The 13069-nt window shown below is 46.3% G+C and overlaps 1 protein-coding gene across 1 annotated transcript in view; it reads left to right on the top strand.

Moving 5' to 3' along the window:
- The window catches only part of MGARP (mitochondria localized glutamic acid rich protein), a 358811-nt gene that overhangs the window by 137765 nt on the left and 207977 nt on the right, over nucleotides 1-13069 (top strand). Inside the window, exon 3 of the mRNA XM_086962171.1 lies at nucleotides 3631-3718. Within this exon, the coding sequence (XP_086818297.1) occupies nucleotides 3631-3718 (88 nt within the window). The remainder of the gene's footprint in view (nucleotides 1-3630; nucleotides 3719-13069) is intronic.

The raw sequence follows: 13069 nt of genomic DNA, 5'->3' as shown, positions 1-13069 counted from the left end.
ACAACTCCGTTGTTACACAGGTTGGGTTTTTCGATAAATGTACCCACATCTCACCTGGTGCCCTCCCAGCGCAACCTGTTCATAGGTGCGGTATTGGAAACAACTGTGTGTCGTGCATTCCCTCCTCCTCAAAGGATTCTGAAGGTCCTTCCCCTGCTCGGTCTGATGGCTTCCTGCATTCTGTTGGTCAACCATGCTCGCTGGCACTTGAAGGTGCTCCAGTGGTGCCTCCGCAGGCAGTGGTTCTGCGCAACGGAGATCTCAGGGAGTCTGTGAGTATCTCCAGAGAAACTGCAGCGGATCTGGCTTGGTGGGGAGTGGAAGGCAACCGGTCTCAAGGAAAGCCTTTTCAACTGCCTCCATCGGTGGCCACAGTGATAACGGATGCATCCACTCTAGGATGGGGTGCTCATCTGGAGGATCTGAAGGTCAAAGGGCTTTGGTCTCCAGAGGAAAGGTTGCTTCACATCAACCTTCTGGAATTGCGGGCGATATACGTTTGGCACTCAAGGCCTTCCTCCCTTCGCGGTCGGTCGGTCGGTTCAAGTCCTGACGGACAACACCACCGCGATGTGGTATGTCAACAAGCAGGGAGGAGTAGGGTCGCAGTGCATCTGCAGAGAGGCTCTGCGTCTCTGGTCCTGGGTTCAGGACCATCAGATTTGTCTGATGGCAAATCATCTGGCCGGTGTTCTGAACGTGCGTGCAGACAGTCTGTCGGCAGTTCTCGGCCGACCACGAGTGGAGGCTTCATCCAGAGGTGGTTAGTCACGTCTTTCGGACGTGGGTGACTCCTCAGGTGGACCTGTTCGCCACTCGCGAGAATGCTCACTGCCCGTCATTCTGTAGCCTCCAGTATCCGATGCGGGGAGCCTTGGGGGATGCGTTTCAGTTGAGTTGGGACTCACGGCTCCTTTACGTGTTTCCCCCCATACCCTTGATTCCTTTGGTTCTGAGGAAGATTCGCCAAGGCCGGGCCCAAGTTATATTGATCGCCCCAGATTGGCCAAGAAGGGTGTGGTACACAGATCTTCTCCACCTCTCCTCGTGCCCGCCGCTCCGTCTCCCTTTTTAGGGCAGATCTCCTCTCTCAGATGGAGGGGCAGGTTCTACACCCCCACCTCCAGACCTTACACCTTCATGCCTGGAGATTGAACGGGGCAACCTGAATTCTTTTTCTCTCCCACACGATGTGGTGGATGTCATTCTTTCGGCCAGGCGTGACTCCACTAAATCTATCTATTTGTACAGATGGTCTAAATTTGTCTCTTGGTGTGGAGAGAAATCCGTTGACCCTTTTGAAGGCTCATTTGTTTGATCTACTACAGTTTGCTCGTTCTTTGGCGCAGCAAGGTTTTGCTGTGGCTACTGTCAAGGGTTATCTTTCGGCATTTCTCGGTTTGCCGGATCAGCCGCCTCTATTCAAATCTCCCGTGGTTTTAAGGTTTCTGAAGGGTCTCGCTAATAAATTCCCTCCTACTCCCTTAATTGTGCCTCAATGGGACTTAAATCTTGTCTTAACCTACTTGATGGGTTCTCCCTTTGAACCCTTGCACAAGTGTCCCATGATACTTTTGTCTTTTAAGACTGTCTTCCTGGTCGCAATTACCTCTGCAAAGAGGGTAAGTGAGCTTCAAGCTCTTAGTTCCAAGCCCCCATTCTTGAACATTCATGCTGAACGAATGGTTCTTAGGACCAGGGCTGCTTTTTTGCCTAAGGTGGTAACTCCCTTCCATCTAGGACAATCTATTACCCTTCCTACCTTCTATCCTCCCCCCTCACCCTTCCAATGAGGAGGAGTGACTACACCGTCTGGACCCTAAGAGGGCGGCGAACTTTTATCTCAATAGGACTAAAGACGATCGTGTGGATGTCCAGCTCTTTGTTGGATTTGCTGGCAGCAAGAAAGGAAGAGCAGTGCACAAGCGCACTCTTTCAAGATGGATTATTCTATGCATCAAGATCTGTGACTCTTTGGCGGGTAAGGACCCTCCAGAGGGTATAAGAATTCACTCTACTAGAGCAAAGTCATCAACATCTGCTTTGTCTAGAGGTATACCTGTTGAGGACATTTGAAGGGCGGCTACTTAGGCCTCCCTCCACACTTTTGCGAAGCATTACTGCTTGGATGCTGAGGTGAGGTCGACTGTCACTTTGCGCGCTCTGTCCTCCAGGATTTTCTGGTATAGGAGAGTGGACACCCTCCTCCGGGAGTGGGGACTGCTGTGGGACTCTATTCACAAGGTGAGGAATCCACTGGCAGATGTATCTAACAGAAGAACAAATTACTTTTAATTACCTTTGGTAACGCTTTTTCTGGTAGATACAGTATCTGCCTGTGGATTCCTCACTGACCCACCCGCCTCCCCGTTGTCCACTCTTCTATACCTGAGTTACTGTAATGTAATGTATATATATTTTTTATTGTCCACGCTGGTGTGTGGTCCTATTATGGTGTCGGTGACGTCAGCGGAGTTGTGTGCAATGCCGTACCTCTGACGTCGTCCACATCTGTGCGAAGCTACAAAAAGAATTTCAGAATGTTGCTGACGCAAGGGGGATATTCACAAGGTGAGGAATCCACAGGCAGATACTGGATCTACCAGAAAAAGCGTTACCGAAGGTAAGTAACTTGTTCTTCAGGCTGTGTGCAGTCCGAGCCTCAGTGCTGCACCTGCTCAAAATGTTGAGGGCTGCCAGTGCGCACAAGCTTTAATCACTCACAGAACATGTATCGTTAGCATGAGGGTCGTGGAAGGTCCAGACAGATCTGTGGAGCACGTTTTTACCTCGCTGAAAGGAATGTATATGTGAGTGTATGCAAGATTTGATGCTAGTCTCTCCTAAGTAATATTTAATGTCTGCTCCCTGCCAATCTTGCTGCTGTCACTGAAACCTGCTGTTTGTCTCAATTTGGTTTTCTACCTGTGGAGAAGTAGCTGTAAGGCTATCCACAGCCTGAATAACTATTGTAGATAGATGCCAAACTCTTTGAAAAGGTTTCCCATGCCTGCTCGCCAGGTGGATTGCCATCTCTGGATCGGTGCTCAACATGTTCAAAATGTTGAGGGCCGCCACTGCTTGCTGAGCAGTCTGTAATGTGCATGAGGGCTGACTCGTCGCGGATGCTCTGCATCAACGTGCAAATCTTTAAAGGGGAGATGAGTGGAAGCATGGAGGCGCTCTTGATAATAGCCTAGTGAGCTGCACAAGGGTATATGACAGCCAAGTGCCTCGCTGTAGTCTGCCGTGAAGCCTCTCTGCCTTCGTTCGTTCACCAAAACTGCAAGTGTAAAATCAGTGCTTCTGCAGGAGCAGAGTAGAAGTCACGAAGACAGTCTTTAGTCTGCTTTGCTTGGTTTGTATACAGCGTCGTTAATTAACCACATTGCTAAATTTGCATGAGCTTTTCTGGCCACTTATTTTGAGAATTCTTATCCGGATGTTATCATTCTAACAATTAAGTATTTAATTTATTAAAAATTTCATCCATCACTTGACAATAACCGGTCTTTTGTTGCTCTTAACTTTTCTCTTAAACTCTTTCTGGTTGTGTTGGGTTTTGTCATAATCCTTACAGCATTGCTGTTTGTATTCTAGCTGCTCACTGGCTATTTCCTTGTGTTTCAGCTGTACAGAACTCTTTCAAGTGATAAAACTCGTTTTCATGAACGTGCTGCTCAACTTGACGAAAAAGCAAAAACCGCGATTTCAAAATGTAAGTAAGGAATTTTGATGTGCATGTTGTCTATATTTGTTGGATAAAAATATTAGTGTCAACGTTAGTTTATTTTCAGGTCTAATGGTTAAAAAGAAGTTGGTCTAAAAATTGAGGTTCATTTTTAGGTCAAGCCTAGAGCAGCGCATGCGCTGCTTGCTGCTCAACTTTTAGGAAGGGGTTTTCTAAGTGCTACCCACAGGCTTTTGCCGGCCACCAGCTTACGGTTACGTGCACAAGCGCGCGCGCGCGCCTCGCCAATCACTGCTGCGCGCGCACATCCCTCGCGTACTTAGCACAGAGCACGTCATCGCGATCACTTTCGCTTTCACCGCGATCGCGTTCACGGCCGCACACGTTACTTTTTTGTTTTACTATCAAAGTTGGAAAGTGACTGCATTGCATTTCTACAATATCCACCTACTAGGGTTAAAAATCTTACCAATATGAAATGACAATTGCAATATTTTTCAAGAAAAGGTAGTGCGAGTATGTTTCGTACAACATATTTAACGGACGGGTCACAGGAAAACAAAGAGCGAGACCATGCAGTACTGGGCATTGCCTTTAGAGAGCAGCATTGAACACTTGATCGGTCAGGTCTTCCAAAAGATGTGTGTAGGAAGGTAGATACCTGACTATGGTTACCCCCAACTTTTTTGCCTGGTGTTTTGCTGGTTTTCTGACTTAGTTGACCTGGGGCCCTGCCAATCAGGACCCCAGGCCTACTGCTCTCTCTCTCTAAAAAGGATTCCATGTACCTTAGGTACAGTTCCAATTGGTACTGGGCCACCTTATCAGACCCTGTAACTCAGGGCATAGGTGTACCCAGGGCCTACCAGGGGCTGAAGCATGTATTATGCCACCCCTGGATGGCCATCTAAATCTGACACAACTGGCTGCACGACAGCTGGGGCAAGGTGGTGTAATCACCCTTTGCTTTAGATATAGTATACCTATATCTAACCCTAAAAATGGACACACAGATTCCTATCAGTCACTCCTATGGCAGGCCTTGACCATCCTGAAGGCAGAGTGCTTGGAATCGTGTGAAATGGTGCTCTGGCATGAGCTGAGCCCGTTTGCAGCTTGCGGAACCAAGTTCTAATAGCTGTTCCATGATAACGCATACCATATACTCTTAAGTGCATTATAATCCTCGCGGTTAAATGCTATCTTTGGTATTGCTTTATCAAAACATGTCGAGTAAGGTGTCATACGAATTGGAATACTAACCCCTCGCCAATTCTGGCGACGGGGTTAGCATTCCACCCTTCTAGAGGGACACGACATGTATGTAACTGTGAACCCCGGTTAAAGTTAAACGAAGCCTCAGCTCCACAAAATGGATGCTGCCACCACAGACACGAGTCTGACCTCCTGCTGCTGGGAGTCCTTCCAGCGATGAGAGCTTGGACAAAGGGTTTCCTGTCAGGGGCGGTGCTAGCACCATCCCAGACAGGGTTTTGTGTATCCTGGGTAGGCAGGGCTTTGCAGGAAGGTGACTGCTGAGTGGCACCCCGGTGCTCACCACGCATCTGCCGGTTAGAACCAGTTCCAGGGGCACACCAGCCCCTGGCCTGGGGAAAGTCCGGCATGGGAGAGGGGTGTAACCACCCCCCTTCCTGGTCCCACCCCTAGGGCAGGACCTAGTCGCGTACCCACCCCTTTCTTTAGGATAAAGCCAGGAGCGGGGACCCTTCCAAATGAGATCATCTTTGAATCCTGAAACTACTTTCTACGAAAGGAAATCAAGACTTCTTCTCAAGATTCTCCCTTGTGACTAAGGAGTAGTCACCCTGCATCCGCAGGCACCATCTAAGAACTCTGCGGTTTGCTGCACGTCCTTCCTCAGGAATCCGACCGACCAGCACGACGAGACCCGGCTTCCCTGGCACCTCTGACCTCTACCTACCTCTACAGCTAAGCTGAGAACCGTAGGTGCGACGAGACCTCGAAGGACCGGCCATCATCAGAACTGCACGACTTCTATCCAGCACGACCGCCGAGGGATCCTCTGGTGAGTGCTTTGGGGTCCGAGAAGCCCCGACCCTGAGCAGCTCCAGCACCGAAGTCCAGCCTCCCAGCATCTCCACGATCTGCGTGGGGCCCTTCTGCTTTTTGCTGCTCACCGCGTTGTTTGGCTACTAGCCCGCTGGCTTGTGGCCGCCTGAACGACGCCCGACGACATCACTGCTGCTGGTCTGGTTGCTCCAGACTGGCCCTTGCTCCCTTCCAAAAGAGGAGCACCCCGGACCCTCCTGGTCCACTCCAGACGCCATTTTGAGTCCACCGCGTGGGCTTGAATTTGCCAAGACTTGTTGCCCCAATCCTGGGTCCAGCGACGTCGACAGCTTCATCCATCGTGGGACAGCTCGCACCTCCATCCTGGTCGCCGACAACGCCTCCTGGTCCGTGAGATCTGCAGAGCACAGCGTCGCCCACTCACCTAGTCGAGGTGACTACCATCCGGTGCCCTCCTGGTGCCACCTGACTACTGGCTAGTAGTCACGAACTTGGTCCCCTCTGCTTTCAGGTGTCATCCATCTTCGATCCAGGCTTGGATCAACTCGAACTATCTTCACTGCTCGCCTGCCAGCAACTTCTTTCTTCAGGCTCCTAGTTCGTCTACGAGGATTCCCGACGTCTTTTGAGACATATGCAGCTGCAGCCCCTGGGCTAGGTAAACTCGGCTTTTCGGTCCCCTAGCATAGCCTCACTATCCAAGGGTCAGGATCCACTGTCGTTTTCGATCTACCTAGTCGGGTTCGCCCGAGAACACTAACTTTGTGAAATCTAGCTACCATAGACTTTGTCCTGCATCCCGCGTGAGAGTGCACACTCTGCACCCGAGTCCCCTAGGCCTCCTACTAGTAATCTGAAGGTTCAGTAACGTAGTCCTAGCGATTCCAAAGCCTATTAGTACAGTACTTACCTGCTAGTAATTTCGCATTCCACTTCCATAGTATATGGTTTTTTGTGCCCCTCGGGCATTTGTGTAAATTGTGCAACTTGAAGTATTTTTATAAGAGTTTTGTTGTGTGCTTAGTACCCTGTCCTCATAAAGAGTACAGGTCTGTTGTGATTCTAATAAATACACTGTTTATTTTCATAACACTTGTGTGGTGTCCTTTCACTTGGTGTTCAAGGGGTATATGTGATGGTATAACAGCTGGCTTAACACGCCCTCTAGAGTTTAGCCCGAAGACTGCTCGTATCCACGCTACTAGGATAGCTGGTCTAAGGTTGACTTACAACTAATCACCATAAGGGTCGTTTGGACTGATGCATAGTGATCACTAGAATAGTGAGCACTGCATATCAGGCCAACTTCTCACAATGTGTTGTCTACAGTGCTCAAAAGAATACAATTACTACAGAAGTGAGTGGCATCACACACAGTCACACAGCTGTTTAAATTCAACAAGTGCAGACTGTAACTTAAGACATATTAAATTCAATAAGTGCACTGTGGAGCTTCACTGAAGCAGATGTTCAAACTACTCAACAACCCGAATTTATTTTGGGCGCCTTTAACCTACTCATGAAAGTCTAACTATCCTCGTGCTAAACAGAATCCTATTAAGGGTGAGAATTTTCACAGTAAGGTAAACGCATTTCTAAAATGTGCAAAAAAAAATCAGAAGTAGCGACCAAAAAGCCATGCGCATGATCCACACGTAACGATGCAAATAATATTATTATACCTATTGAAAATGTTTGCAAAAGGGTGACAGACTGTAATGATTCATATACTATGTAATAACATCAATTTAAGCTGAAAAGGATAAAAGTTATATAATAGTGTATTAGTCATCTGACTACTCTCAACTCCCCATTAAAAAAGCAATGCCGCTACACTCTGGATTAGACTTATAAAAATAAGCAACATTTAAAGAAAATTAGCTACTGTTTTAGGACTAGGGGCCATATGTATCATTGAAATTCGCATTCGCAAAGACCGAAATTCGCGAATTGTCCGTACATCTCATTAAATGTTCAACAGCACCACTTTGACTATGGGACAACTCTGCTCTATTTGGAGAGAGCCTTTATTCTTTTGAGGTTAACTCAAAATAGAGAATTATTATTAGAACTCTTTGTTCCCGTTTCCGATCTAGTGACTTTCTAAAGACATTATATAGGAATGTGGATTATTTCGGGCCGTCATTGTATATAAAGCATATAGTGTGATTAAAATAAGCAATTTTTTCCCTAGATGCAGATGCATATGTATCCTCTTGACAGAAAAGTATTTCAGTTAACCAGATGCGCTGATTGTATCAGTGATTGTTATGAACTTATAACAGAACTGCCATTATAATAAGTTAGTTTAATAAAATTGAGTAAAAATGCATCCTTGGTTCTCTGGTTGTTGAATTTGGAAGCACCCTGCAGGGGTGGACCAAACTGTTCTAAGGGGATGTAGCTACACACTGTGAATAAACTGTGAAAGAATGCCTTTCAGGGCGCAGTCCTTCTTTACACTGTGATATGCAGAATTGTTTACCTTTAGATATGCTAAAGGGGGTGTGAATACCTGATGGGAAGAGCCCCCCTCCTCCATTCAAACAAACATCGGCATAGCCAATAGGTCTCGCCTTTGGGACCTTATAAGTGTTAAGTTATCAAGCACAATATCCTTGGTGCAACAACATCAAGTGTTGCATGGCTAAACACTTATAAGGTTCCAAAGGTGAGACCTATTGGCTATGCCAATGCTTGTTATAAATTGTGACTGTGAAATGAGCTGTTGTATCACCCTGCCTGAAAACCAGGGTACGATCTAATGTATTCACTGACTGGTAGAAACCAGTCAAAGGCCCACTGGGCTGCTGCAGAACTACACTAAATGTTAGCACAGGGACTGTAATGCTAGATTTTGTAGGATAGTACTATAAAATATTTACTCTTATGTCCTGGCTTTTTCGGCTCAACTGTATCCTGCTTCCAAGTGGCAGGGCAGACTAAACTTCTATGGATGTTAAATCATCTTTGAGTAGCTATAATGTGTATATATTATATGGCTAATATATATTATATTATATGAATCACCATCCCTTCACCTTGTGAGTGTGATATTTATTAAACTTCTCACTGGCGATGATCGAAAAGAAGGAAAGAAAAGAATAACACCTCAACACCAAGCTAATGAATAGATAGAAAATAAGCGAAGAAACTTCATTAAAAAGAGTTAAAGGCGAAATCTTGGGAAAATGCGGGTGGATCGGACCCGCGAGGTAAAATAATGACGTTTGAGTGACTATAAAAAATATAGATTGCTGGTAAAGCAATTGGCGCAAAATATTATTTAAAAAAAAAAATCGCATTTGAAAAGAAGCTTATGCTGGTGGTGAGCGAAGAATACAAGGCTCATAAACTAATACAGTATGAAGATTTAAAGGCTCATTTTACTAGTAATTCAGGAAGGAAATGAGATTCATTTGTGTATTATTTCTTAAGAGAAAGTTTACACTACGCTAGTGTACGATTTTGCGGAGTGATGTAGAAAACTAGTTTAACAAATTATTGAGCAAAGAAGATGGGCACAAAAGTAAAGAAGTGTGAAAATTAAAAGGCTCATTAATTTTATTGTGAAACAACAAGGATATATGAGACGGCTATCAGCGCATGAATGTTTCTGTTGCAGCTTTGAAGTTTTCATTTGCATTATACGTAACATTGGAAGACAAGTAACCTTAAAATATATAGAAAATGAATTTCTTTGAAATTTAAGTTGGTGAGGTACATTTTAGAAGAAGATTCACACAACAGTTTAAATGTTAACGGAGCAATTCAGCGCGCGACTGGAGGAGTGAGAGAGACGTGATCTTAGTGTTGTAATGACGTAGGCGTGATTGTAACAAAGCAATTGCGATGCACTGTTCATTTAGCGAAGCTAATTGATCACATGGGAACTGGTTTTGAAAATAAAAGTAAAAATTGAAAAATGTGTTTCTTACTATGAAAGAAGATTCTGGATTGTTAGAGGAGACGCAGGGTTGGTTTCTCTTCAGACGTGAGGAGGACTGTTCTGTACAGTTTGAAGAGCGAGTCAGCGTGTCATCGGCAAGCACGTCGATCACATCATGTCTATGACCCACACATCCGTCGGTTTGTACCCTGCTGCATCAATCGGACACAGGGAGGCAGGCGCTGACTAGACCCTTGAAAGGCAGAATTAAACTGCTGAGGAGGCTGAAAGTGACATTCACCAAATCTAAACAGCAATGCAGAAAAGCTTGTTCACCATTAATAGTAAAATCGACTCTCTAGCCTATCGTATGACTGAGCGAATCGATAAACACGCAGAGCACCTGGATATGGCGGAGAGATGAGTGTTGGAAGTAGAAGAGGCTCAGTTGGAGACATATAATACCCAGAAGCAGATGGGGAGGCTCCTTAGCGTGCTGCAGGACAAAGCGGAGGACTTGTAGGCTAGATCAAGGAGATGTAATCTTCGCATCACTGACCTTTCGAAATCCACTGCCATGGGCAATTTGGAGGCATTTATTGAGAAGCTTCTGGTAACAGTCCCAGGTGGTGACACTTTTTCTACTGTTTGTGGTCGAGCACACCCATCGTTCCCTTGGCCCCACGTCCTGTAATTGATAAATTACTGAATTATAGGGACAGGGACGCTGCCTGTGGCATGCCAGAGAGAGTTGTGATCTCCTGTTTGAGAGCTCCTCAATCTCGCCTTTCCCAGACTTCACCATGAGCGTGCAGGAGGCGAGGCAGCAGTTTCCTTCTTTGCAATGGCGGCTACTGGAGCACAATTTGGAGTATGCAATGTTGTACCTGGCCAGATTGAGGGTCACCATGGACGGTAAATCAAAGAATTTTATGGATTCCAAGTCCCTACAGAAGGTCCTCCGGGAATACACCAAAACCGTCGAGCGGAATAGAGATTCGGAGAAGCTAGCCGGGGAAACTGGTGGCGACCTGGGAGAGAAAGACTAACATGGTGACTCTCTGGTTCCTTTTCATTTCTCTGAAGTAGTATGTCCAATAGGGACTGGACTCCGAAGTACACTGAAGGTGGTACGTGGATGCCTGTTGCCAGGAGGTTAAGGGGATAAAGCTGCATGAACGTTTGGGGCTGGGGTCAGCGCTTATTGGGACTGATATAGAGTCATTAGACTCGCTGCTGTCTGTCATTGATACACCCTGGCCTGGCCAGTAGGTCTTGAAGATGGCAGCAGCGGGGTACCTCTAGATCTTTGGGGTCTAGCTAATTGTTATTTGATGAATGTACATATTGTGCCGAGATGGCAATGTCTTATTTCTGTCTTCGTGGGACTCTTATCAGTGAGCTAGTAACATCCGCCCCTGTGTGTTAACCCATTGTGTGGCGTTATGCCTGAATAGTAATTTGATTGATACTGTAATTTTTGTTGATCATTTTCATATATGGGGAGGAGGGAGGAATGTTGTCAATGCCGAGATGGGTATTGCGTAGCGGGTGTGTGTGTGTGGGGGGGGGGGGGGTGTGGGGGGTATATGGTACCTAAATATTTCTTGTACAATTCACCAACGCAGGAAAGGGTGTTGGGGCAGCATAGTTGATATATATATGGTGCAAATTTAGTCGAGGCAACTTATAATGGTGTAAGGACAGAGCAGTAGGATACGGTTCCTAACATGGAACATCAGGGGCCTAAACAATTTTAGGAAAAATCGAAAAGGGATTGCTTATCTTACTAGGCACGCAATTGCTCTCGCTCTCTTGCAGGAAACCCATTTTCCCACAGACAGTAAAATGCTAATGCGCAGACGCTTACTTGGTCCATTTTACGCGGCAGGGTTTCAACACATGCCAGGTTGCTCACTTGGGTCAACCCTAGATCAGGGATTACGTTGGAGGCGATTGAGACAGACCATGGGGGCAGGTTTGTCATTTCTAGATACAGAAGGAGGGGTATGCATCTGGTTATCTCTAATATTTATGGACCTAACTACGATAATCCACAATTTTACCAAGATTTGATGGAGCGTCTGAGCGGGAACACCACACTGCCACAATTCTGGAGGGCGGGGACTTTAACTGCATGCTAGATCTGCCATTGAAACACTCCGGGGCCTCTGTTCGGTGCCCTTCGCTGTGGCCAGAGCTATCACAAACTCATTACTTAGCCCTTCATGACCTCCACACCAGAATCGGCTACTGGTTTATCTCTAGATCTCTGTATCCTCAGATACCCCGGGTTTTATTCTGAGCATTCCCCAATTGTGTTGGACATTGAGAGTCAGCAGAAGAGGCCTGCCCGTTTCATGTGGCAGAACCCACCATATTCGCTGCTAGACAGCGTTTTTACTTCCGAGATGTCTGAGGCCATAGAGAATTTTTTGAAACAAAAATTGGTTCTGTACGTCAGTTTTTTGTAGGTGTGGTAGACTTTCAAGGTCTACATACGGGGAATAACCATGGCCAAACACTCTGGGGTCCTCCGATCTCTCAGAAGGAGATTGACCAGCCTGGAGAAAGGATTGGCTGACCTGCGAGATGCCTTAACGGGGAGGGTGACCAGGCCGCGGAAGAATAAAAAAACTAAACTTTGGAGGAATATTACGAAACCGCTGACGATTTGGTCAAACATTTGGGGAAATATGCAGTTGCCAGAACCTATGGGGAGGTAGAATGTCCTGCGACTGAATTGCGTACAGCGAGTGGTGAGCTACTGAGGGATCCTACCAAAAAAGCAAACCGTTTCAACAGGTACTATTTAGACCTGTACCGTTGTAGAGAGACAGCTGATGAGGCAGCGAGTCAAGAATACTTACAACACATCAGGGTGCCGTGATTGACGAGCACAGGGAATACCTAATGAGGCTGTTAGATGCTAATCAAGTACTTGCTGCACTAAATTCAATGCTAATTGGAAGCGCTCAGGGCAGGATGGCCTGACGATCGCTTTTTACAAGGAGATTAAGGAGTTACTTATCCCACAATTAATTACACTGTTGGAGGAGATGGGTGAGGAGGGGAAGATGCCTCCCTCTCAGCGAAGCCTTAATAGTTACATTATTAAAGTCAGGAATGCACCCCAATGAATGCTCGTCTTTTAGGCCTCTGTCTCTTCTCAATGTAGACACCAAATTATTTGCTAAAATTTTAGCTAACTAACTGGCTCCTCTGGTGCCGCTTTTGGTAGGACCTGGGCAGGCGGGGTTTGTGCAAGGGCATAACCTGACGCACTGTGTCTGGAGCATATTAAGCCATTTTCCAAGGCTGCTGCGATATTTCTGGACTCAGAAAAGGCCTTTGATTCTGTCGAGTGGGCCTTCATGCAGCTAGTACTGAGGTAGATGGGTGTGGGAGACGTCTTCATACAGCTAGTGGGTGTCCTG

The sequence above is a fragment of the Lissotriton vulgaris genome, chromosome 3_1, assembly GCF_964263255.1.
Source record: "Lissotriton vulgaris chromosome 3_1, aLisVul1.2, whole genome shotgun sequence".
In the NCBI taxonomy this organism is placed as follows: domain Eukaryota; kingdom Metazoa; phylum Chordata; class Amphibia; order Caudata; family Salamandridae; genus Lissotriton; species Lissotriton vulgaris.
The sequence above is the reverse complement of the archived record's forward strand: the minus strand, read 5'-3'. Positions and strand labels throughout refer to the sequence as shown.